The sequence below is a fragment of the Salvelinus fontinalis genome, chromosome 18 (assembly GCF_029448725.1).
Source record: "Salvelinus fontinalis isolate EN_2023a chromosome 18, ASM2944872v1, whole genome shotgun sequence".
Taxonomy (NCBI): Eukaryota; Metazoa; Chordata; class Actinopteri; order Salmoniformes; family Salmonidae; genus Salvelinus; species Salvelinus fontinalis.
This window is the reverse complement of record NC_074682.1, coordinates 37,324,881-37,349,199: the sequence shown is the minus strand read 5'-3', so window position 1 is coordinate 37,349,199 and position 24,319 is coordinate 37,324,881. Positions and strand designations below refer to the sequence as shown.

General features: G+C 43.8%; 1 protein-coding gene across 1 annotated transcript in view; it reads right to left on the bottom strand.

Moving 5' to 3' along the window:
- Window positions 1-24,319, bottom strand: part of slc4a8 (solute carrier family 4 member 8) — a 51,485-nt gene that overhangs the window by 12,635 nt on the left and 14,531 nt on the right. The window contains exons 2-15 of the mRNA XM_055869291.1: window positions 16,480-16,561; window positions 15,054-15,209; window positions 13,735-13,870; window positions 13,484-13,644; window positions 10,828-11,025; window positions 9,999-10,087; window positions 8,740-8,897; window positions 8,257-8,344; window positions 7,890-8,036; window positions 7,408-7,508; window positions 6,958-7,132; window positions 1,953-2,086; window positions 1,601-1,846; window positions 1,301-1,406 (exon numbers count right to left, since the gene is read on the bottom strand). Coding sequence (XP_055725266.1) covers window positions 1,301-1,406; window positions 1,601-1,846; window positions 1,953-2,086; window positions 6,958-7,132; window positions 7,408-7,508; window positions 7,890-8,036; window positions 8,257-8,344; window positions 8,740-8,897; window positions 9,999-10,087; window positions 10,828-11,025; window positions 13,484-13,644; window positions 13,735-13,870; window positions 15,054-15,209; window positions 16,480-16,561 — 1,977 coding nt within the window. The remainder of the gene's footprint in view (window positions 1-1,300; window positions 1,407-1,600; window positions 1,847-1,952; window positions 2,087-6,957; window positions 7,133-7,407; window positions 7,509-7,889; window positions 8,037-8,256; window positions 8,345-8,739; window positions 8,898-9,998; window positions 10,088-10,827; window positions 11,026-13,483; window positions 13,645-13,734; window positions 13,871-15,053; window positions 15,210-16,479; window positions 16,562-24,319) is intronic.

The window sequence follows — 24,319 nt, the reverse complement described above, 5'->3', positions numbered from 1 at the left end:
GTGGCTGGCTTCCAGGTTAAGAGAGCAGTATGTCAAGAAGCAGTGCGGCTTGGCAGGGTCGTGTTTTGGAGGACACATGGCTCTTGACCTTCGCCTCTCCCAAGTCTGTACGGGAGTTGCAGCGATGGGACATTACTGTAACTACCAATTGGATATCACGAAATGGGGGGGGGGGGGGGTCGGGGGCAGATGAACAAATCATTGGCCCCGGGGCTTTGTAGGCATTTGCTTCCAAACTGTGCGTTTTTTCCGCGATTGTATTTTGAAATCTGCAAAAGGCAAACTGACAGCTGCAACCAACCATAGAAATTGTATCCATAGATGGCAGTTCCCATTCAAGTCAGGACTGGCATCCATTGCTAGTATACCCATGAGTTTATCAGTCAAATTGCCAGGTTACAAAATCCTTCTATGGATTATAGGTCTATGGCCTCAACGCAACAAGCTGTAGCCTATATTTGTCAGGCATGCTGCCCAAACTGCGGCCTTCCCGACTGTAGGCACACCGGTAACTGACAAAATAAAGGAAACACTTGAGTAAACAAATATGTTACGGTGTGCAGTGCATTTTCCTGGCATGGTTTCGGTCCACTTGTAGAATCTATGCCAAGGAGCATTGTAGCTGTTCTAGCATATCATGGTGCCCAAAACCCTTTGAAGACCTTTATGTTGGGGTTTCGTTCATTTTGTCAGAGACCTGTATTTATGTGATAAAACTAAATCCACAGTTCTTTTTTATTAACTGTTGATCCTTTGTGGCTAAATTATGCCGTGTGGTCTATTTTGAACATTGAACATGGGCTCCTGTGGTTGGATAAAAATTGTAAGAATATATATTTTTTTAGATATACATTTTGTTTAGCCTCTAGTGCCCCCTACAGGCTTGGGCCCAGCCCCTGAATCATACAATTGGCCAGTCATATTTATTTATTATGTAATTCATATTAATTGTTTTTATTAATCAGTTACCCAATTATCCCCCAGTTACCCACGTGGGCCCCCTACCTCCTCTCCTCCCCCATCTGATGATTAGCAGCGAGGCAGCAGGCAGCAGCTGGCTGACTACAGTCATTGAGTCTTCCTGTGGTTGCAGTGAAAAATTATAAAATATATACTACATATATAATATATACATGATATATTTCATTAATTATTTTAATCATACTTTTATTTTTATTTTTTTGCTGCCTTTTGGGCCCGACATGGGCCTGGGCCCAGGGGCTTCAGCCCTGGTAAGCCCCTGCATTAATCCGTCCCTGTGATTGTGTGTGTTTGTGTGGGAGTATGTCGGCTGAGTTACCTTGACAGTAAGGTTGGCCCAAGGCACAGCAGAAGCAGTGATGTTTTTCTGACTCCATAGCTCCAGGGTTGTATTACTGAGGTTATCAGGCTCTGCACACCGACAGCTACAGAGAGAGATATACTCAATTGAATTCACTTAAGCCACAGAAAACATACTCTTAAGTATACTCTCACACACATAGTAGAAATAATTCAAAGGGACTAAATGACACAAAATGAGAAAATGTAAATAAAGTAAGAAACAGCTAAATAAAGACAGAAACAGAAAAGGTAGAAACAGGAAGGTGTTGGTCCTCACTATGCCAGTGTGAGCTTGTCCAGGTCGCTGTGGGTGTTGATGGGGTAGTGTTCCCCCAGGTGGATGAGCTTCTCCAGAGCCTCGTAAATGAAGATGATGCAGATAAGGGAAGCAAAGGCTTCTTCTGTGAAGCGGGTGATGTAGCAGACCAGGGAGCTGGCATCTGTGGCCACCAGGACGAGACACAGGAAGGCCGTCCACAGGCCGATACAGGTCCTCAGAGACAGGTAGGACAGGTCATAGTCCCTGAGAGAGGGAGGGGGGTTGGGAGACAGTCAGAGGAAATATTAACAGTCATGCCCTAATTATAGTACATAATAATACATTAATATAATGAAGAGAATGTACTGACTTGCAGAACTTGAAGAGGATCTTCTCAAAGACGAGGACAGGGCCTGTGCTACCCAGGATGGTGAGAGGCTGACCAGCAAACAGAGAGTAGGCCACTCCTGTCATGGATGCTCCCAGCAGAGACTCAATGGCACTCTGAGATACACACGCACATAAACACACACACACACACGTATGCAAGACAAAAGGGTGTGAGTGAGAGTGTTGGTGTGTGAGAGTGTATGTGTGTGCGTGCATGCATATGTATTTGATTTTGATTTGATCTGACTGTACATGAGTGTGTGTGTGTGTGTGTGTGTGTGTGATGCACGGGTTTAGAGTCATTCAATATTGTGTGGTTGAAGGGCAGCTGAGTGAATATATATCCTTCTTGTACAATTTATATAGGAAACATTGAGGTTTTTCTTTCATTATTTTAGGCTACCTGGTATTAGTGCATAAACCCAAGCTTTCGGGCCTAACTGTACGATATTCAAATAGCCTACATGCCAATCGCCAAATGCTTTTGGTGACGGGTAGAAAAAGTTAATGTTGATCCACAGAGGCAAAAAGGACAATGTCAGAGTTTAATTCAATAAGAGAAAAGCTGCGAAATAGAGAGTTGAAAATAAAGAAAAGGGAGTGCCAGAAAAGTAATGTTTAGAAAATATTTATTGAAGTGGTATAAGAGGATGATAGCAGTGCTATGTTATGTTTGATGATTGTAAGGCGCTATACAAATTCGACAGTCACAAGACGGGACTTGAAATAGGCCTATGACACGTCAAGGGAATTGTAGCCTACTGTTTAGATGGGTTAAATGGAAACTGAAATCTGGACACTGAATGTAGGTCTATAACCTCTCACATAGCTGTAATAATAACCCCTGTAGAATTAAGCATTTCTTGCAGTGAAATTATACAACAAATGTAGGCTACAATTTGAATCTGGGAACAGGAGTGGAGAAATATGATTTCTTTCTTACAGCATTTTGAGAGAATATGAATGCGCAATTAGATACCATCTGTAGAGGTGCTATCTTTATCAGCATCATAAAAGCTGATAGTATTTCAACCACATAAAATATGCATCCAGGCCGAACTGAAATCTTATCAGAAGAAACATGTTGGGTTGTTTTCACAGCTTTCAATTTCCTTGCAACCAGTCAAACTGTCATTTTGAAATTTTGCACAGAAAATCTTTCCCGTTTTTTGTTGTTGTTGAGTTATTGTATTTTCTCCCTGGTCCCTGAACATCTTTGCTCTGCGAAAGAAACAGAGATGACAGAGAAAACGTTCATTCTTTCGATTTATGACATTATTCTGGTGAGCAAGGGTTTATTTAGTCTTCTATGGCAACATATAATGACAGAAGAGAAGCTGCATATATTTAATTATAGACAAGTTGACTAACAAATAGCCTACCAAAATGTCAGAAATTATAACCAGAAACATGCAGTGCCTTCAGAAACTATTCATACCCCTTGACTTATTCCACATTTTGTTCTTACAGTTTGAAATCAAATTATAATATTTTCTTTCTATTTTTGTTCTTCACAAATCTACACACAACACCCCATAATGACCAAGTACATTTTTTTGATGGAAATGTTTGCAAGTTTATTGAAAATGAAATATCTAATTTACATTCGTTTTCACATCCCTGAGTCAATAGAATCACCATTGACAGTGATTACAGCTGTGAGTCTTTCTGGGTAAGTCACTAAGAGCTTTGCACACCTGGATTGTACAATATTCGCACATAATTATTTTAAAAACTCGACCTCTGTCAACCTCTGTCTAGTTGGCTGTTGATCATTGCTAGACAGCCACTTTCAAGTCTTGACATAGATTTTCAAGGCATTTTAAGTCAAAACTGTAACTAGGCCACTCAGGAACATTCAATGGCGTCTTGGTAAGAAACTACAGTATAATGTATATTTGGCCTTATGTTTTAGGTTATTGTCCTGCTGAAAGGTGTATTTGTCTCCCAGTGTCTGTTGGAAAGCAGACAGAACCAGGTTTTCCTCTATGATTTTGCCTGTGCTTAGCTCTATTCCGTTTCTTTCTATCCAAAATAAAACTCTCTAGTCCTTGCCGATGACAAGCATTCCCATAACATGATGCAGCCACCACCATGATTGAATTTGCACCAAACATAACACATTGTATTCAGGACATAAAGTTAATTTCTTTGGTACATTTTGGGACTGGGAGACTAGTAAGCATTGAAGGAAAGATGAATGAAGCAAAGGACAGAGAGATCCTTGATGAAAACCTGCTCCAGAGCGCCCAGGACCTCTGACTGGGGTGAAGACAACGACCCTAAACACACAGCAAAGACAACGCAGGAGTGGCTTCGGGACAAGTCTCTGAATGTCCTTGAGTGGCCCAGCAAGAGACCGGACTTGAACTCGGTCGAGCATCTCTGGAGAGACCTGAAAATAGCTGTGCAGCTCCCATCCAACCTGACAGAGCTTGAGAGGATCAGCAGAGAAGAATGGGAGAAACTCCCAAATACAGGTGTGCCAAGCTTGTAGCATCATACCCAAGAAGAAGAGGCATTAATAGCTGCCAAAGGTGCTTCAACAAAGTACTGACTAAAAGGGTCTGAATACTTATGTAAATGTTATATTTCAGTTTATTTACTTTAATACATTTGCAAACATTTCTAAAAACCTGTTTTTGCTTTGTCATTATGGGATATTGTGTGTAGATTGATGAGGGAAAACAAATATTTTAAAATAAGGCTGTAACGTAACAAAATGTGGAAAAGGTCAAGGGGTCTGAATACTTTCCGAATGCACTGTATGTGACTTCGGCTAATTTTTACTCCTGAACTAATTTAGTCTTGCCAGTACAAAGGGGTTCACTAATTACTGACTCAAGATATTTCAGCTTTTCATTTTTTATTAATTTGTAAACATTTCTTAAAACATATTTCCACTCTGTAGCCCAGTGGCACAAAATCAAAATTTTTCATTCAGGCTATAACAAAATGTGGAAAAAGTCAAGGGGTGTGAATATTTTCTGAAGGGACTGTATCTAAATAATAACAACAAAAAACGTCCCTCCGATTCTGACTGTAGCCTACAGTGCATTTTCTATATTAGCGGGTTAGGGTCGGGTGTGGGCCTCAGATTTTCATTTTATCACATATAGTTGCGCATTTGCGGATGGGTTATTAGCAATTGCGGGCAGGTGCGGGTGAACAAACAGCTGACCCGTGCACCACTAGTGCAGGAGTCTGTGAGTGTGTGTGAACATATTTGTGACCCGTTTCAGGAAGCTAGTATGTAGCATGTCACTACTTCACAGGATAGGCATTTGAACATAATTTTTTGGTTGCTGATCAAAATATTTTTGTTGTTGTTGCAGAAATGCCTTCGTGAACATGTGGACTTTGATATGCCTTAATAACAAACTTGTATAGCATCTATAAATACGAATACAATTGTTAAATTAAGAGCCTCGTTGGTTTAGCCATGGAAAAAGACAGGACCCTTCCTGCTAGCCATGATTGGCTGAGATAATGGATGAGCTTGATATACCGAGAGATGAGTTTGGATTGGTCTGCCATGTAGCATGCTTCTGTCTATAACATGAGCTCCTCAGTGTGTGTATATAATCCTTGCTACCACAGCTCTTTTTTAAAGATATAGCGTTAGCCATGAAATATTGCAGGCGACATCGACAAAGATCAGTGGGAAAAAGTTGTGATGAACTACTTTTTGCAAATGGTCAGTATGAAACGGAGTCACTTGACACAACGGGCCAAACAAGCTGTAGCCACAAACAAAACGGAAACAACACAGGAAGACAACTTACTTAGTTAAAGTGGTTCCAGTCTGTCGTGAAGAGTACCTCCATGTATACGGGTTTGAGTGTAGCTACATTTTCAGATATTATAAGTTTCTAATTTTGCCAGAAAGTCAATTTTTTTATTGTAAGTTAAAATGTTGTGTTAGCTAGCTAGCGTTAGCTTGCTGGCACGCTAGCTAACGTTACGTGTATGATCTGTGTAGTAATATTATTTGTATCTCAGAAAGCCATTTGCATTGCTAGTTAGAGCCTATGGCCTAGTTATAACATTGAACCTAGTTGGTTAGCTTTAGCTACCTGCAGATTCATACTACAGCATTTCATGCATGGTGTCTAGCTATGACAACCCATTTGTACTGTGTTGGTTGGGATTATGGTTCATTGTTTAGCTAACTAGCTACATGTCTAAACAAAAGACTCCACTTGGCCAGATGATTACATGACCCATCATGTTAGCCAGGTGTGTCGGGGGGTGATTACAGATTGCATTTCTTTCACATGAGCCATCAGTTTAGACAAGTGTGTCTGGGTAAGCATCATATAATAATTATAAAATATTTATAAAATATTTTTATCTAGACACTCTATTTTTGATATTGCTCTATGCAAATATGCAAGTAACCATTTCACTGTAACGTTTACACTTACTGTGTCCTGTGCATGTGACAAATAACCTTAGATTTATAGTGTGTGTTTACCAGAGGCGGTAATGTGAAAAACAACATGACCTGCACCAACGTCAGATTAGGATATAGGTAAAGGACTAGATAAAGTGTATTTTTACCTGGCGTTTGTCCTTATTGTAGGCTACTACTTTCACCACTTTTCGTCTTGAAATCTCTGGTTGTTATCTACACTACCTTACTCACTCTGTTTAGCACATGGCATCACATGTGAATCCTTAAAGAGATGGGTGGGGCTAAGGCTTAAGAGGGTGTGAACGATGCTGAATAGGTGTAGATAAAGAAGAGCTCCACAGTAGGTTTACCAAAATATTCAAGGGCTATTTTCTCAAAAGTGGGGTTAGAAGTTTATCAACTTTCAAAGCAGAATTACTTTCCCATTGTTCCTCAACTGCAGTGTATGATATACCATTTTGTAGCTGAGAATCTCTACTTTTATCCAATGTAAAAAACACAATTTCAAATTTTGCAACACAAGACCAAATTGAGGTGGTCGGTCACATTTGTATATGTGTGTTCTTACAATGCGTCCCTCCGTAGCCTCCCCCAGCAGGCCTCCGAAGGTGATGACTGGGGACATGCAGGCGCAGTAGAGGAAGAGGAAGGAGGCAACACACTGAAGACTCAACCCATCTTTGTAGTCACTCAGATAGAATGGAGCCTTCCGCTTAATGTCCAGGATCAGACCCCCAAACAATCTACACAGGAGAGGGGGAGGAGGAGTGGGAGGAGAGCAGTACCAATATCAATACATCACCTTATGAGTTCAAAGCTCAATTAGGCAAAATAAAAAGTTAAATACAAAAATAACAAAAATATTGCTTGTTTGTCTCCATTTAGACAATACATTCACTTTTATTTAGAAATAGCAATACTGTGGGCAAGATCGTTGTTCTTATGCATTGATTGAGTTCCCCAGCAGCAGAAACCTAAGCCTAACTCCTAACCCTGTTTGTTGTTCAGAGTAACATACCTTCCTGTTCTCTGGAGCTCAGGACCATGATGTTCTGCGTGAAACTCCTCTTCCACAGGGCAGGTCGTACCGTTGGGCATCCCCGGAATTTTCCGCTTCTCCTGCACACACAACCAATCAAACAACTCCCATTGAGCATCAGCAGCCAATCAGGAACAAACAGAACAATTTGAACCCCAATCACAAAAAGCCTTGCCACAAACCATTACAAATTAAGCATACTGGTGCTCATGTTTGCTCCACATTGTTTAATGGATCACTTAAACCATACAGTAAGATATAGCCAAAGGGGCAGTCACATTACCACAGTCATTTAACATTTAAGTCATTTAGCAGACGCTCTTATCCAGAGCGACTTACAAGTACATACATTCATACTTTTTTGTACTGGTCCCCCGTGGGAATCGAACCCACAACCCTGGCGTTGCAAGCGCCATGCTCTACCAACTGAGCCACACGGGACTGTACCATAGTCACATTACCTGAGAGGGGACACTCTTGGGGGGCTCGATGCGGATGGAAGGGTCCCACTCCCCGGGGGGAAGAACGGTTACCTGATCCAGAAACTCATCTATACCAGCCAGCAGGTCACTGCGGTCCTTAGCTTTATATGCCACATCATGGAAAATCTGACAGAGAGAGAGGAAGAGAGAAAGAGAGAGTGATCTGATAAAGATAGGAGGTAATGAATTGTCTGTGCCAACTGAGATCTGACACAGAACAAGGGCAAAGATCTGGCACACAAACTGGCACTTTCTGTAACTCTATCTAGGGTTGCCAAGAGTTGCCATTTACCCCCTGAATGTTTAGTGTTAAAGAGGAAGAATGTAGACTTTTGTTGAACTTTACCTCGTCAGTCATGATGGTTGCCATGGAGCGGCCAATCTCGTGGTACTGCTGAGCCTTTCCATCTGGGCCCAGGAGGATGAACATGAACCTGCAACAGTGACTGGGTTAACAATACTGGATACTACTGGATACTACTATGCTATCATACGCAATGCTACAATGCTATGAAAGCATCGGGTGGCTGTCCTATCTGACCAGAATATTGTCTGTCATTTTCTGTTAATTTACTGAAGATTCTACACACCTCAGTCACCAACTGCTTTTTGCCAATCATCCCCTTACTAACATTATCATATGAATGCATTAGAATCATAGAATAGGACCAACACTACCTGGTGGGTATTGGGACCTCAGTGAAGCCAGTGAGCAGGACAGACAGACACACACACACACCAAACACAGTAGACTACCTGGTGGGTATGGGGACCTCAGTGAGCAGGACAGACAGACAGACACACACACACACCAAACACAGTAGACTACCTGGTGGGTATGGGGACCTCAGTGAGGCCAGTGAGCAGTACGGCAGGGGAGAGGCGTACGAAGGCCACCACAGGTCTCTCCAGGAAGTCCAGCTCTCCCACCAGGACGTTAGAGGCCTCGGCTCCTGTAGGAATCTTCTTCATGAAGTGCATGTCCACCTGGGAGAGGAGAGGAAGGAGGTTTTTGAATGCTTCAACTAAATCCCTGACCTATAGACAAAAAGCCATTAATATAGTACTAAATATTGCCACAGTAGGCTACATAGCTGCAGTATCACACCTGTCTATCTATACTATGCTTGTGTTTCTATTTACAGTATTACTATATGAGTTCAGGCCTTGGGTTTCTTGGGTTTCTAGTCCTTAGTCTAAAGTGATTTCTTCTCCTCGTCTTCATCTGTACTGATCTGAGAACACATAGTGGATACAGAATCAGGAATATGCTTTCACCAGTTTGATGATGCGTATCAGAGCAGGTGAAGGGAAGGAGACAAGGAGATTAAACCACTATAGAGTATTGAGATGCATCCTTAAATCTGAATAATGTTATATATGATAAAGGCTGCCTGGGACAGGATGTGGCTCAGTAACAATAAGACAATGTGTAGTACCCTTGCTCCTCCCTGGAGGGTGCTGTGTGGCCCAGATGTTCCCTGACTGACACCAGTGACTGATTCCAGCAGGATGGTGCATAGCAGCCACACAGTATCACACAGTCAGCAAGTCAGGGGATGTCTGTGTGCTGAGGTCTGTGTAATACTGTACATTGATTATATTATACTGGTGTGCAAGTCACTGTAATGGCGAGGTCCATATGTATGGTGGTGAGTTTAATTTTGATTCTGTTGTACAATATGCATTTGTCTATATTTGGCCACTTCTCCTCGGACAGAAGTATTTGCTGTTGGCTCCCATAAGGATTAGATCAATGAGAGACTAAGAGTATATATATCTCTCTCTCTCTCTCAGTCCTTAGCTCTCTCGGTCCTTAGCTCCCTCTCTTTCTGTCTCTCTGTCTCTGTCTCTCTCTGTCTCTATCTCTCGCTCTCTCTCTCTCTCTCTCTCTCTCTCTCTCTCTATCTCTCTCTCTCTATCTATATCTCTGTCTCTCTCTCTCTCTGTCTCTCTCTCTCTCTCTCTCTCTCTCTCTCTCTCTCTCTCTCTCTCTCTCTCTGTGTGTCTGGTGTGATCTTCACAGCTCTCTGATCCAGACAACAGTGAGTCACTTCACCGCGGTACCAAACACACACACACACGTACCTTGCTAAGGTCCACTTGGCTGTTGTCGTGGTTGGCTCCGTTTTTTACCTCAATGTTGTTGGGGGGAGGCTGGGGGGAGACAGTTGGACCTGAGGGATCAGAGCGGTGTGGAGGAGTGTGTGTGAGGTGATGTTGGTACATTTTCCTCTATACTTCTGCCAAGAGAGTGAAACTAATCGTTGTTCAGCTAATATATCAGACATTTTCTCTTTGGGAACAATTTTATTGATTCCTGGCAGACGACTAACGGAAGTTTCAATTAGACTTTTTGACACATCAAAGAAGGCTGTCATTAGTTACTATATCCCACTCTCTTTCTCTCTCTCTCCCCACTCTCTTTCTATCTGTCACCCACCTGTTGACTCCCTCCCTCACTTCTTCTCTCACTTTTCCCTCCCCCTCACATTTTCCCTCCTTTCCCCCCTATCCATCAGCAGGTTGGCATTTATTGGAATGACTCATGTACTGGAAGTAGCTCTGCAGAGTGGTCACTGACTGGCACAGACACAATTAATACAATCAGATTTTTTACATAACCCTAACCGTAACCACACTGCTAGCCCTAATGTCTAACCCTAACCTTAAATTAGGACAAAAAAAGCACATTTGTATTTTCATGAATTTTTACGATATAGCCAATTTTGACTTAGCAGCTGGCCCATTTAACGGAAATCAGCTCTGCCTCCAGGGCAAGATTCATGACAATAAATGTCAACCTGCTTTCTATCCTCCCCTTCCCTTCTCTCTGCCCTTCCTCCCACACTTCCCTCTGCCCTTCCACCCACCCTTCTCTCTGCCCTTCCACCCACCCTTCTCTCCTGGTACCCACCACTCTTGTCCATGTGGGGTTCAGAGTGCTTGCGTCCGGCATCGGCAAATGAGCGCACCATGTCAGGGATGAGCTGGTGATGGCCTGACCTCTTCTTCTCGTTCTGGTGGTGGTGTCTCTTCAGCAGGGCCTCCCTTACCTTCAGCCTCACACTGTCGTCCAGCTCATGGGACGCCTCTTGCTGGTCCAACACCATATCTGCACCGGGACACACCACAAAAACAATCATAGATTGTTGGACAAAAAATAAATGGTCGGTGCCATTTTTAATGAGCAGGAAAATGAAACTGAAAACCGTGATTATTTTGTCATAATCGAACCGAAACTGAACTGACCTCAAAAAAAGCACTAATCGCTCAGCACTAAAGTGTGCTTCTGTACTGTGATATTCATTGTTGTGTCTAGACCAGGACCCCACCTCTCTCTCAGCACACTCTGTAATGTCATGAATGATAAGACTACAGGACAGTCTCTGTATGCTGTTAGACACAATGCTCTTACATCATCTAGACAGACAGGTGACAGGTGCAGCTGACAGGTGTCACATGGAGAAGAGCGAGGGAGCCACCTGTTCAGCCTGTCTGTGTACCTGTCACCCTACGGTGAAATGTGTGAGATAGACACAGTTCACTGCTCTAGCCCTCCATCATCTCTCATTTGACTGTAATGACTTTATATACACTGCTCAAAAAAATAAAGGGAACACTTAAACAACACAATGTAACTCCAAGTCAATCACACTTCTATGAAATCAAACTGTCCACTTAGGAAGCAACACTGATTGACAATAAATTTCACATGCTGTTGTGCAAATGGAATAGACAAAAGGTGGAAATTATAGGCAATTAGCAAGACACCCCCAAAAAAGGAGTGATTCTGCAGGTGGTGACCACAGACCACTTCTCAGTTCCTATGCTTCCTGGCTGATGTTTTGGTCACTTTTGAATGCTGGCGGTGCTCTCACTCTAGTGGTAGCATGAGACGGAGTCTACAACCCACACAAGTGGCTCAGGTAGTGCAGTTCATCCAGGATGGCACATCAATGCGAGCTGTGGCAAAAAGGTTTGCTGTGTCTGTCAGCGTAGTGTCCAGAGCATGGAGGCGCTACCAGGAGACAGGCCAGTACATCAGGAGACGTGGAGGAGGCTGTAGGAGGGCAACAACCCAGCAGCAGGACCGCTACCTCTGCCTTTGTGCAAGGAGGTGCACTGCCAGCGCCCTGCAAAATGACCTCCAGCAGGCCACAAATGTGCATGTGTCAGCATATGGTCTCACAAGGGGTCTGAGGATCTCATCTCGGTACCTAATGGCAGTCAGGCTACCTCTGACGAGCACATGGAGGGCTGTGCGGCCCCACAAAGAAATGCCACCACACACCATGACTGACCCACCGCCAAACCGGTCATGCTGGAGGATGTTGCAGGCAGCAGAACGTTCTCCACGGCGTCTCCAGACTCTGTCACGTCTGTCACATGTGCTCATGTGCTCAGTGTGAACCTGCTTTCATCTGTGAAGAGCACAGGGCGCCAGTGGCGAATTTGCCAATCTTGGTGTTTTCTGGCAAATGCCAAACGTCCTGCACGGTGCTGGGCTGTAAGCACAACCCCCACCTGTGGACGTCGGGCCCTCATACCACCCTCATGGAGTCTGTTTCTGACAGTTTGAGCAGACACATGCACATTTGTGGCCTGCTGGAGGTCATTTTGCAGGGCGCTGGCAGTGCACCTCCTTGCACAAAGGCAGAGGTAGCTGTCCTGCTGCTGGGTTGTTGCTCTCCTACGGCCTCCTCCACGTCTCCTGATGTACTGGCCTGTCTCCTGGTAGCGCCTCCATGCTCTGGACACTACGCTGACAGACACAGCAAACCTTTTTGCCACAGCTCGCATTGATGTGCCATCCTGGATGAACTGCACTACCTGAGCCACTTGTGTGGGTTGTAGACTCCATCTCATGCTACCACTAGAGTGAGAGCACCGCCAGCATTCAAAAGTGACCAAAACATCAGCCAGGAAGCATAGGAACTGAGAAGTGGTCTGTGGTCACCACCTGCAGAATCACTCCTTTTTTGGGGGTGTCTTGCTAATTGCCTATACTTTCCACCTTTTGTCTATTCCATTTGCACAACAGCATGTGAAATTTATTGTCAATCAGTGTTGCTTCCTAAGTGGACAGTTTGATTTCATAGAAGTGTGATTGACTTGGAGTTACATTGTGTTGTTTAAGTGTTCCCTTTATTTTTTTGAGCAGTGTATTTAGGGCACTTAGTCTAGCAATATGGTGACAATTGCCTTGTCAATGTAAAGCTAATACTGTACATATGTCATATTTTCTTTGGGGAATTTGTAATTGGTCTGTCAGTAGCAGCTGTTGAGGTGGGGTTTTGTGTGTGAAACTGCAGGAATGTGAAATTACCTATTCTTGAACTGGACTTTTGATTCCTGTTCAATATATTGATTGAAGATATTTATCTGTGTAGTGTTTTATTATAATTTGTTTGTATTTTGACATGTTATTCTGGAAGATTTGAGATCAGAGGGTGAGGCAGATATGGGGATTGAACCCCTGTCTCTGGTGGGGAGTCATACATGTGTCTGGAGCCAGGAGCATTACCACTGGACCACAGGCTCTTCCCTGTCTGTGTGCTGGTCTGACTAACCTGCGATCTCCTCGATGGTGTTGGCCTGCATGTCCAGCAGCACACTGCCGTTGATGAGGCAGCTACGCAGCTCAAACAGGCTGTGGAGGGACAGCGTGGCCACATAGGGCTTACTCCACCTCTCTCCTCCATCCTCCACGTCCTCCTCAAACTTCAACCACCTACAGGGATGAGAGATGTTTAGCGCTTAAAGCAATGTAGGGATTCTCACAAGCCTCACGCATACACACACTCCTATGTCCCTCCCTGACCTGGCAGTTTCTTTCCACTCTGCGTCCTTGCCCTCTTTGACACAGATCTCATCCAGCTCAGTGAAGAGCTCGTGGGCCACATGTTCAGAATCCTCCTCTGTCCCCAGAATGAACTGGACACGCTGGGACGGAGTGTCTACATGGAGTGAGAGAGATGAAGAGGAGAGAGAGAAGGATGGATAGAGATGATGAGGGGAGAGATATTAAGCGGGAAGAGACAGGGATACAGGGCAGGGAAGGTGAAGAGAGATGAACAGAGGAGCGATGAAGAGGAGAGAAAAGGAAGGATAGAGAGAGAGGAAATAATGGCGGGAGCAGAGGTAGTAGGATAGGATGTGTGGGTTGAGAAGAGAAGCAGAGTAAATAATGATAGGAGATGGACTGTTTAGATATTTACAATTGTTTCCTGCCTGTGTTGATGGAGGGATTATTGACTGAAATCTTGTTGACCTCAAAGATATTACAGTATTTCAGACCATATTGCAGATGGAACCCCGTCCCCCCACACTGACACAATAGTGTGTGTGTTTTATGTGTGCCAGTTCCCGCTCTGGGCTGCCTAATCAGCATGCTTATCAATATTAGCCTGGGGTGCTGAGGCAGGTTGCATTAGCAGTGTGTCCACAGCCCTGTGAAGGTGACATGGATTAACACCACTGGCCTAGCTGCCTGGCCTGGCCTGTGCTGCACTATTGACTTGATTTGTTTACCATCCTCTCTCTAACAGAGAGGAAATATAGACACGTAGGTTAGCCTACACATGTGAATGGCTTCCAACAGAACAACCTCAGGGATAGAACTGCAGAGAATTCTCCCCCATATGGATCAGCAGCCAGCAACCTTGGACATGATGTACAGTTAGTGTCCATGTTCATTCATGGACACAGAAACATTTATATAGGATTTCATTGAAATTCCACATGACGCTGTTTGGATTGAACATAGTCAAATTGCTGCACGTGTACAGTGTACATTGTGTGTGTGGTCTTGTTCTTCTATCCTTGTTGGGACCTAATATCCCCCAAAGTCTCCTCAAGGATAATAAAACAAGGAAAATTCTCCCTTCCCACGTCCCCATGAGGACAAATGTTATTTTACGCTTAGGGGTTAGGTTTAGGGTTAGGGTTACAATTAGGGTTAGGGGTTAGGTTTAGGGTTAGGGTTACAATTAGGGTTAGGGTTACAATTAGGGTTAGGGGTTAGGGTTAGGATTTGGGTTAGGGTTAAGGGTTATGATTAAGTTGAGGGGAAATGAGATTTTGAATGCAAATCAATTTTAGGTCTCCTCGAGGATAGACAAGTTTGTGTGTGTATGTCACCATGAGAGGCTGAGGCCCCCTCTCCCCCCTCGTCCTGCTGCGTAGCGTTCCCTGCCCTCCTGTCCTTCTTGCGGTGGCGTGAGCCGTGGGGGCGGTGGTGGCGGTGGCTCTGTCTACCCATGGGCATACTCACCCCCAAAAACAGAGTCCTGTGGCCTGGAGAGAGAGGGAGGTGGAACAGAGAGGATAAGAGGTGGAACAGAGAGGAGAAGAGGTGGAACAGAGGAAAAGAGGTGGATCAGAGAGGAGAAGAGGTGGATCAGAGAGGAGAAGAGGTGGAACAGAGAGGAGAAGAGGTGGATCAGAGAGAGGGAGGTGGAACAGAGAGGAGAAGAGGTGGATCAGAGAGGAGAAGAGGTGGATCAGAGAGGAGAAGAGGTGGATCAGAGAGGAGAAGAGGTGGATCAGAGAGGAGAAGAGGTGGATCAGAGAGGAGAAGAGGTGGATCAGAGAGAGGGAGAGAGACAGATTTAATAGCCCTGACATCAGCACTATAAAAACTCAGAGAATGAGAGAGAGTGAACAAATGTATTGTGATTTAGCTTTGTGCAATGGTGCATATTCAACATGGGTCCTACATCGTTTTCTATAAATATTTTAGGTAAGCTTGATTTAGCTTATCCAGCACAATGGGACAAGTAAAAAAGCTAAGGGCAGGATGAAGTAAATAAGAGTTAATGTTCTAAAGGCTCACAGTAGTCAGGAATCAAGCAGCTGTTGAATTTGTTGAATCTGCCCAATCTCATCTGTTAGGCAATCATGAATAACGCATGACACAACAGCCTTTTGGCAGCCACATGTTGGAGGCTGTGTGCGTGTGTGTGTGTCTGTGTTTGTGTATGTGTATGTGTGTGTGCGCGCGTGTCAGCTACCTTGATAAACATTCAGTGCAAATGTACTTGATGTGAGTCCACAGCTAATAATATAAGAAAGTTGTCAGAATAATGTGTTATAGGAGAGTTAGAAGAGTCAAATCATCAGGGTGTGTTCAGTTCTCTATCCAGCTTTCTCATTACAGAGGAAAGTGAGACAACACACACACACACACACACACACACACACACACACCAATGACAGAGTAGACCCCCCTCAACCTGCTCAGGCCTACCTGGCGGATCCATTATTAATGTAGATCTCTATCCATTTGAACCAGAACATGGCCAGGGATGGACAAACACATACACACTTACACACACTAGAAAGAAAGACACACTTGGCATTATCTCGTGAACAAACCTGTGTGGTACACAATATTGTGCTTACACATGCAAATATGCTCATACATACACACACACACACACAAATATATATACACACTTGCACATGAACAGTGGTTGCCCGACTCCTGTGCTGAAAAATGTATGAGCTCAATTGCTAAGCACACATACACACAGATAAAGGTTAATGAGGTGGTCAGGTGTCTCACCCTCTAGCTCCTCCTTCTCATAGTGGATGTTGAGGACTGAGCTGGTTCCTCCTTGGTCCACTACCACTTCCTCATCTGCCCTCTGGGAGATACAAACACAGGAAATACACACTTAAAAAAGGTATTATCTACAACCTAAAATGGAGAAACCTTTGAATAAGCTTTTTTGTATCCAAGTAAAACCATTTTAGGTTCCACGAAGAAGCCTTTCCACAGAGGGTTTTACATGGACCCCAAAAGGGTTCTACTTGAAACCAAAAAGGGTTCTACCTGGAACCAAAAAGGTTATCCTATGGGGACTGCCAAATAACCCCTTTGCAGCCCTTTTTTCAAAAGAGTGTAACATTAGAATCTCACACACACACACACACACACACACACATTTACACACATACACATGCGCTCATTCACACATACACACGGACGGACATGCACGTACACACATGCACTCACAGAAGCTGTGAGGAGCTAGATCAACATCATCATAATAATTAATTTAACTTTTATAGCGCTATTCATTACATAATGAATCTCAAAGCGCTTTAAAGCAACACAAAAAATACAAGCAATTTAGAAAACAACAACATCATTCATGAGATGGAAGGTCATGTGGAGGGGCGGGAAAGTGCAGGCCTGAGTGGTCATCGGAGGGAGGTGGTCAAATGGGGAGAGCAAGATGGTCTCTGGAGCAAGTCCGGAGGAAGGCAGGCAGCAAGGTGTCTCAGAGTCCTTGCCATCTGTGTCATAAGGTCAATTGGAGCACCAAACCCCATTCTCAGTTCCAAAGAGCCACTAACCAGCCCTAACTGATGATCTCCTATCAAAAACCAGCATCAAAGCATAGACACTTGGTAACTCAGAGAGAACTCAAACTACAGTCAGAACAGCCTCAGAGGCTATTTCACATTAGGAGCCTCAGAGGACGACACTAATGCATAAAAAGTAGATTTTAGGTCAGATGGTTGTTTCTTTCACGCTCGCGCACCGAGACATGCTACCTTGTCCCAGACCTGCTGTTTTTAACTCTCTAGAGATACTCTGAATGATCGGCTATGAAAAGCCAAATGACATTTACTCCTGAGGTGCTGACTTGTTGCACCTTCTACAACCACTGTGACTATTATTATCTGACCCTGCTGGTCATCGAAGAACATTTGAACATCTTGGCCATGTTCTGTTATAATCTCCACCAGGCACAGTCAGAAGAGGACTGGCCACCACCCAGAGGCTGGTTCCTCTACAGGTTTCTTCCTAGGTTCCGGCCTTTCCAGGGAGTTTTTCCTAGCCACCGTACTTCTACACCTGCATTGCTTGCTGTTTGGGGTTTTAGGCTGGGTTTCTGTACAGCACTTTGTGACATCAGCTGATGTAAGAAGGGCTTTATAAATACATTTGATTGAAATTTGACATACACACAGACACATACATGTGCACACACACACACACACGCACGCACACACACACACACACACACACACACACACACACACACACACACACACACACACACACACACACACACACACACACACACACACACACACACACACACACACACACACACACACACACACACACACACACACACACACACACACCCGTACACACACACCCGTACACACACACCCGTACACACACATTAGGCCTGGCCTTGAAGAAGACAAGAGATGTGAAGGACAGGCAGGCCAGTGAAACCTCCAATCTGTGCCATCCAGGGAGAGTTGAATCAATAAATAAACAAAGTGACACATCTATCAGACTGACTGATGCTGCTAGTTGGCTGCGGTGATGTTGTACTGTATCTTCAGAGAGATCAAGGTTTCTAGATGAACTTGTTTCACCACATTTATGATAAACATTGTTGGTGTTCTGACATTCTTTTTGCTTACACTGCAGTGTGTGTGTGTGTGTGTGTGTGTGTGTGTGTGTGTGTGTGTGTGTGTGTGTGTGTGTGTGTGTGTGTGTGTGTGTGTGTGTGTGTGCGTGTGTGTGTGTGTGCGTGTGTATGCGTGTGTGTGCGTGTGTGTGTGCGCGTGTGTGTGTGTGTGTGTGTGTGTGTGCGTGTATGTGAGGGAGGAGCGGGGGAGTGATGTAGTATTGGTTGATGTGAGTGGTGTGCTCGTGGGAAAGTGATCTGTTTGGACCTAATGCTCAGAGCTCAGCATGTTTACCAGGAGTACTCGATCTGTAATCTGCAGCATCTTCAACAGAGCTGTTTAACTGAACACACATGCAGAAGTAATGTGTTGCTGCCATGCTATGTTGTTGTCTTAGGTCTCTCTTAATGTATTGTTGTGGTGTCTCTCTTGTTGTGATCTGTGTTTTGGCCTATATTTTAATTTTTTTTTGTATTTTTAATCCCGGCCCCCGTCCCCGCAGGAGGCCTTTTACCTTTTGGTAGGCCGTCATTGTAAATAAGAATTTGTTCTTAACTGACTTGCCTAGTTAAATAAATGTTAAATAAACTCAAAAATAAATAAAAAGCAGGCCTCATGTACTTGGTGTTAAGTCTACAGTGTGGGTGGGGGTCATTTCTGATGAATTCCCACTCTGACCATTACTCCTCCAAAGTAATGCAACCTTTACCAACCTTTGACCAAGCAGTAGGGATTAAATAAAGCTCTCCTCATGCATATGGATGGATGCTTCCACCCACTTGATATGGATATCAGTGTGTGAATGCGTGTTCCTGTGTGTGTGAATGTGTGCGTGCGTGTACACTTTAGTGTTGCACTATATACCGGTACCATGGTAATATCACAGTACCAAAACGTTATGATACTTATGATACTAAGATTTATGAATACCATAGTACTGTTTCATATAATACTACTGAATTATTCGTCCTACCGATCAAAAGAACCACAAAACAGTAATGAGAGTTTCATGTATTATTGTTCTGCTTACTGCCACAATGACATGTCAATCATTATGTAAGGTTTAATCAATGAGGGGCTATGAGTTCTCTGGAAAATAATGCATGCATGATGCGGAAGTTGTGTGCCACGATGCACAGCGGAGACACATTTTCCCTGTGGTCTCTCGATACTACCTGGTATCGTATCCTGATACTTGGCCTGGTATAGTGTCGTTAATAAAATGTTGGCATCGTGACAACCCTAGTACACTTCAGTCAGTGCCTGGAGGGGGTAAAACAATAAGCAGTGTGTGCGGTAAGAGTGTGTGTATTAGTTAGACAACTACATAAGGATATGATTGAGAAACTGTGGCATCTATCTATTCACTAAGGGGGCGATTCCGACCCTAGTTAAGTGCACATAAATGGAACGCAATTCCCTTTTTATGCACTTTTCTCTCTATCCGTATTCTGACCTTGAACTTAAGGATGAGAATAGCAAGCTATTCACCCGCTATTCGTTCAGGGTGGAGATCTAAGAAATGAAGGTGTGGCGGAGGTGTGTCTACAGATACGCTGTATTCTGACCTTGACTTAATTCCATAATAATTCCACCTTTACGCAAGAGGATATCTTGAATAAGGTCGAGCGAACCTGCCGGTTCCAAGTGGAAAAAGCACCTACTTTCTTTTTTTCCGATAAAAATAACAGCATTCTTCATGCACTGTAATGTATAAATTGATAAGAGCTAGGTAAATGAGTAATCTGATAGGAGAGGGGGATTGTAAATACACAAAGCAATTGTTTTAGATGATTTCCCCTTTTCCACAGGGAACTAGGCTATAAATAGCTGTGCCGTTATTCAGAATCTAAATTGTATGCCCTCATAATTTGAATGGATAAAATTTGGAGACCAAAGCTATAGGCTTCTAGGGCTGAACGCGCTTTACAATGTTTATATTATAATTATTTGTGTGTAAAGGCTCTCCAAAGCTGATTTTTAATGATTCATACATACATTTCCTAACCCTAAAATGTGCCTAAGCTTCCCGAGTGGCGCAGCGGTCTAAGATACTGCATTGCAGTGCTTGAGGCGTCACTACAGACCCGGATTCGATCCCAGGCTGTGTCACACCCGGCTGTGACCGGGAGACCCATGAGACGGAGCACAATTGGCCAGCCGGGATTTCCTTGTCCCATCGCGCTCTAGCGACTCCTTGTGGCAGCCGGGCACCTGCAAGCTGACTTTGGTTGCCAGGTGGACGGTGTTTCCTCTAACACACTGGTGCAGCTGGCTTCCAGGTTAAGCAAGCAGTGTGTCAAAATGCAGTGCAGATTGGCTGGGTTGTGTTTCGGAGGACATATGGCTCTTGACCTTCGCCTCTCCTGAGTCCGTAGGGGAGTGCAGCGATGGGACAAGACTGTAGCTACCAATTGTGGAGAAAAGGGGGTAAAAGTACCAACAAAAAAATATACAGTGCCTTCAGAAAGTATTCAGACCCCTTGACTTTTTCCACATTTTGTTACGTTACAGCCTTATTCAGAAATGTATTAAATAAATAAAAATCCTCAGCAATCTATACACAATACCCCATAATGACAAAGCAAAAACAGGTTTTTAGACATTTTTGCAAATGTATTAAAACCTGAAATACCTTATTTACATAAGTATTCAGACCCTTTGCTATGAGACTCGAAATTGAGCTCAGGTGCATCCTGTTTCCATTGATCATCCTTGAGATGTTTCTACAACTGGATTGTAGTCCACCTGTGGTAAATTCAATTGATTGGACATGATTTAAAAGGCACACATCTGTCTATATAAGTTCCCACAGTTGACAGTGCATGTCAGAGCAAAAACCAAGCCATGAGGTCGAAGGAACTGTCCATAGAGCTCCGAGACAGGGTTGTGTCGAGGCACAGATCTGGGGAAGGGTACGAAAAGATTTCTGCAGCATTGAAGGTCCCGAAGAATACAGTGGCCTCCATCATTCTTAAATGGAAGAAGTTTGGAACCACAAAGACTCTTCCTAGAGCTGTCCACCTGGCCAAACTGAGAAATTGGGGAGAAGGGCCTTGGTCACGGAGGTGACCAAGAACCCGATGGTCACTCTGACACCGCTCCAGAGTTCCTCTGTGGAGATGGGAGAAACTTCCAGAAGGACAACCATCTATCTCTGCAGCACCTCACCAATCAGGTCTTTATGGTAGAGTGGCCAGACGGAATCCACTCCTCAGTAAAAGGCACATGACAACCTGCTTGGAGGGCACCCAAAGACTCTCAGACCATGAGAAACAAGATTCACTGGTCTGATGAAACCAAGATTGAACTCCTGGGCCTGAATGTCAAGTGTCACGTCTGGAGGAAACCTGGCACCATCCCGACGGTGAAGCATGGTGGTGGCAGCATCATGCTGTGGGGAAGTTTTCAGCGACAGGGACTGGGAGACTAGTCAGGATCGAGGCAAAGGTGAACGGAGAAAAGTACAGAGAGATCCTTGATGAAAACCTGCTCCAGAGCACTCAGGATCTCAGACTGGGGTGAAAGTTCACCCTCCAACAGGACAACAACCCTAAGCACACAGCCAAGACAACGCAGGAGTGGCTTCGGGACAAGTCTCTGAATGTCCTTGAGTGGCCCAACAACAGCCCAGACTTGAACCCAATCAAACATCTCTGGAGAGACCTGAAAATAGCTTTGCAGCTACACTCCCCATCCAACCTGACAGAGCTTGAGAGGATCTGCAGAGAAGAATGGGAGAAACTCCCCAAATAAAGGTGTGCCAAGCTTGTAGCATCATACCCAAGAAGACTCAAGGCTGTAAACACTGGCAAAGGTGCTTCAAAAAGTACTGAGTAAAGGGTCTGAAAACTTATGTAAAAGTCATATTTCAGTTGTTTATTTTTTATAAATTAGTAAACATTTCTAAAAACAAGTTTTTGCTTTGTCATTATGGGCTATTATGTGTAGATTGATGAGGGGGAAAAACAATTTTAATACATTTTAGAATAAGGCTGCAACGTAACAAAATGTGGAAAAAGTCAAGGAGTCTGAATACTTTCCGAAAGCACTGTATATAAAAAAATATATATAAAAAAAAATGTTTTACCTAAATAATCTACCAGTTGGTGTTGAAACGGAGACAATAAATGTACTGAAAACCCTATTGAATGAAAAATCTGTTGGCCAACAAGTGGGAGGGTTTTCAGCGGTTGAATTAAATGTATTTAGTGCCTGCAAGGGGACCGCGCCTGCAAAGCCCGTTACGCACCTGCATAAGGTAAGTCTGAATACCAACTACTGAGAAGTGCATAGGAAAGGCATGTGTAGAAAAAGCATATATTTTAAGTCGAAATCTGGCCCTAAGGCCTGTGCATGTCATTGACCCTATAGGTCGTCATCAATAAAACGTCACAATAATGTGCAGAGCTTTTGACTTGCCTGCTGGGGGGAAAGAAGACTCCCAGCCCCACTAAAACCATTGACAACTGCGTGCAGTTTTCAAAGGACTGTTATATAAATGTTAACTATTTGGTTGTAATAGCATCACCTCTTGAAGAGCGTAGTCAGAATGACAAATTTCCGATTATTCCATGCAAAACAATTGTGCACATTTTGCTCTATCATCAGAGTTATCGAGCAAGTAACTGCACGCTTTTCACAATCAGTAAACATCAATTGATCATGTCATTTCAGATACATGAGGGTAGCCTCGTGATATTGCACAATATCGGCCACCATTAATTGGATATTTGAGTGATATAAAATAAAAGTTACCTATACCTGACAAGTATGAGTGGTTAACGTTAATTTCCCTTCCTTTGTGGGCTCTGCCTGTCAAGCAGCAGAAGGGTGCATTTGCAAATGCACTGTTAGCTGATCATGTTTACTTTGCAACCTACTAGTAGAAACATTGTACAGTTGGCTACACATATAGTGGTAAGTACATTTACATTTTAGTCATTTAGCAGACGCTCTTATCCAGAGCGACTTACAGTAGAGTGCATACATTTTATTACATTATTATTTTTTTTTACATACTGAGACAAGGATATCCCTACCGGCCAAACCCTCCCTAACCACGCTATGCCAATTGTGCGTCGCCCCACGGACCTCCCGGTTGCGGCCGGCTGCGACAGAGCCTGGGTGCGAACCCAGCCCAGCCTGGGCGCGAACCCAGAGACTCTGGTGGCGCAGCCAGCACTGCGATGCAGTGCCCTGGACCACTACGCCACCCGGGAGACCTAATGGACCTACCTAAAGTAGACCTAATGTACTGTTTTCTTCAACCTATGTAGGCCTACCTAGCGAAGTTACCTAACATCCCCTTTTCCACATTGTTTTTAAGAGTGTTACAGTAGCTACGCTCTTAGAAAAAAGGGTTCCAAAAGGGTTATTCGGCTGTCCCCATAAGAGCACCTTTTTTGGTTCCAGGTCGAACCCGTTTCAGTTCCATGTAGAACCTGATGGGGAAAGAGTTCTACATGGAAGCCAAAAATGTTCTAGCTGGAACCAAAAACGTTCTAACTGGAACCAAAAAGGGTTCTTCAAAGGGTTCTAGATAGCACCTTTTTTTCTAAGAGTGTAGCTACATGCCAAATGGATGGGCTACCCTCACATATCTGAAATTACAGGTGGGGGTCTCCTTGCGCCCCAGTAGGCAAATCAAACGCTGTGCACTGTATTGTGACGTTTTATTGACAAGGACCTATACTGTACTGGATCTGAGGGTTCAAATCTGGTTTCAGATCAAGGGAATGCTGCTCTTATATTTCAATATCATTGTTACAATGTTGCAGCAACCTTTCAGAAGTGTTATTAGATGGCTCAGAGGACATAAAATAAAAATCTATGTATGATACAGTTATAGAAGTGTGTGTGTGTGGTATGTGTACCTTTTCTATGTTATTACTGGCGAATCCCAGTCAATATTGTTGACCTTAGCCGGAGACAAACCGTCAAACCGACACACACAAACCCAT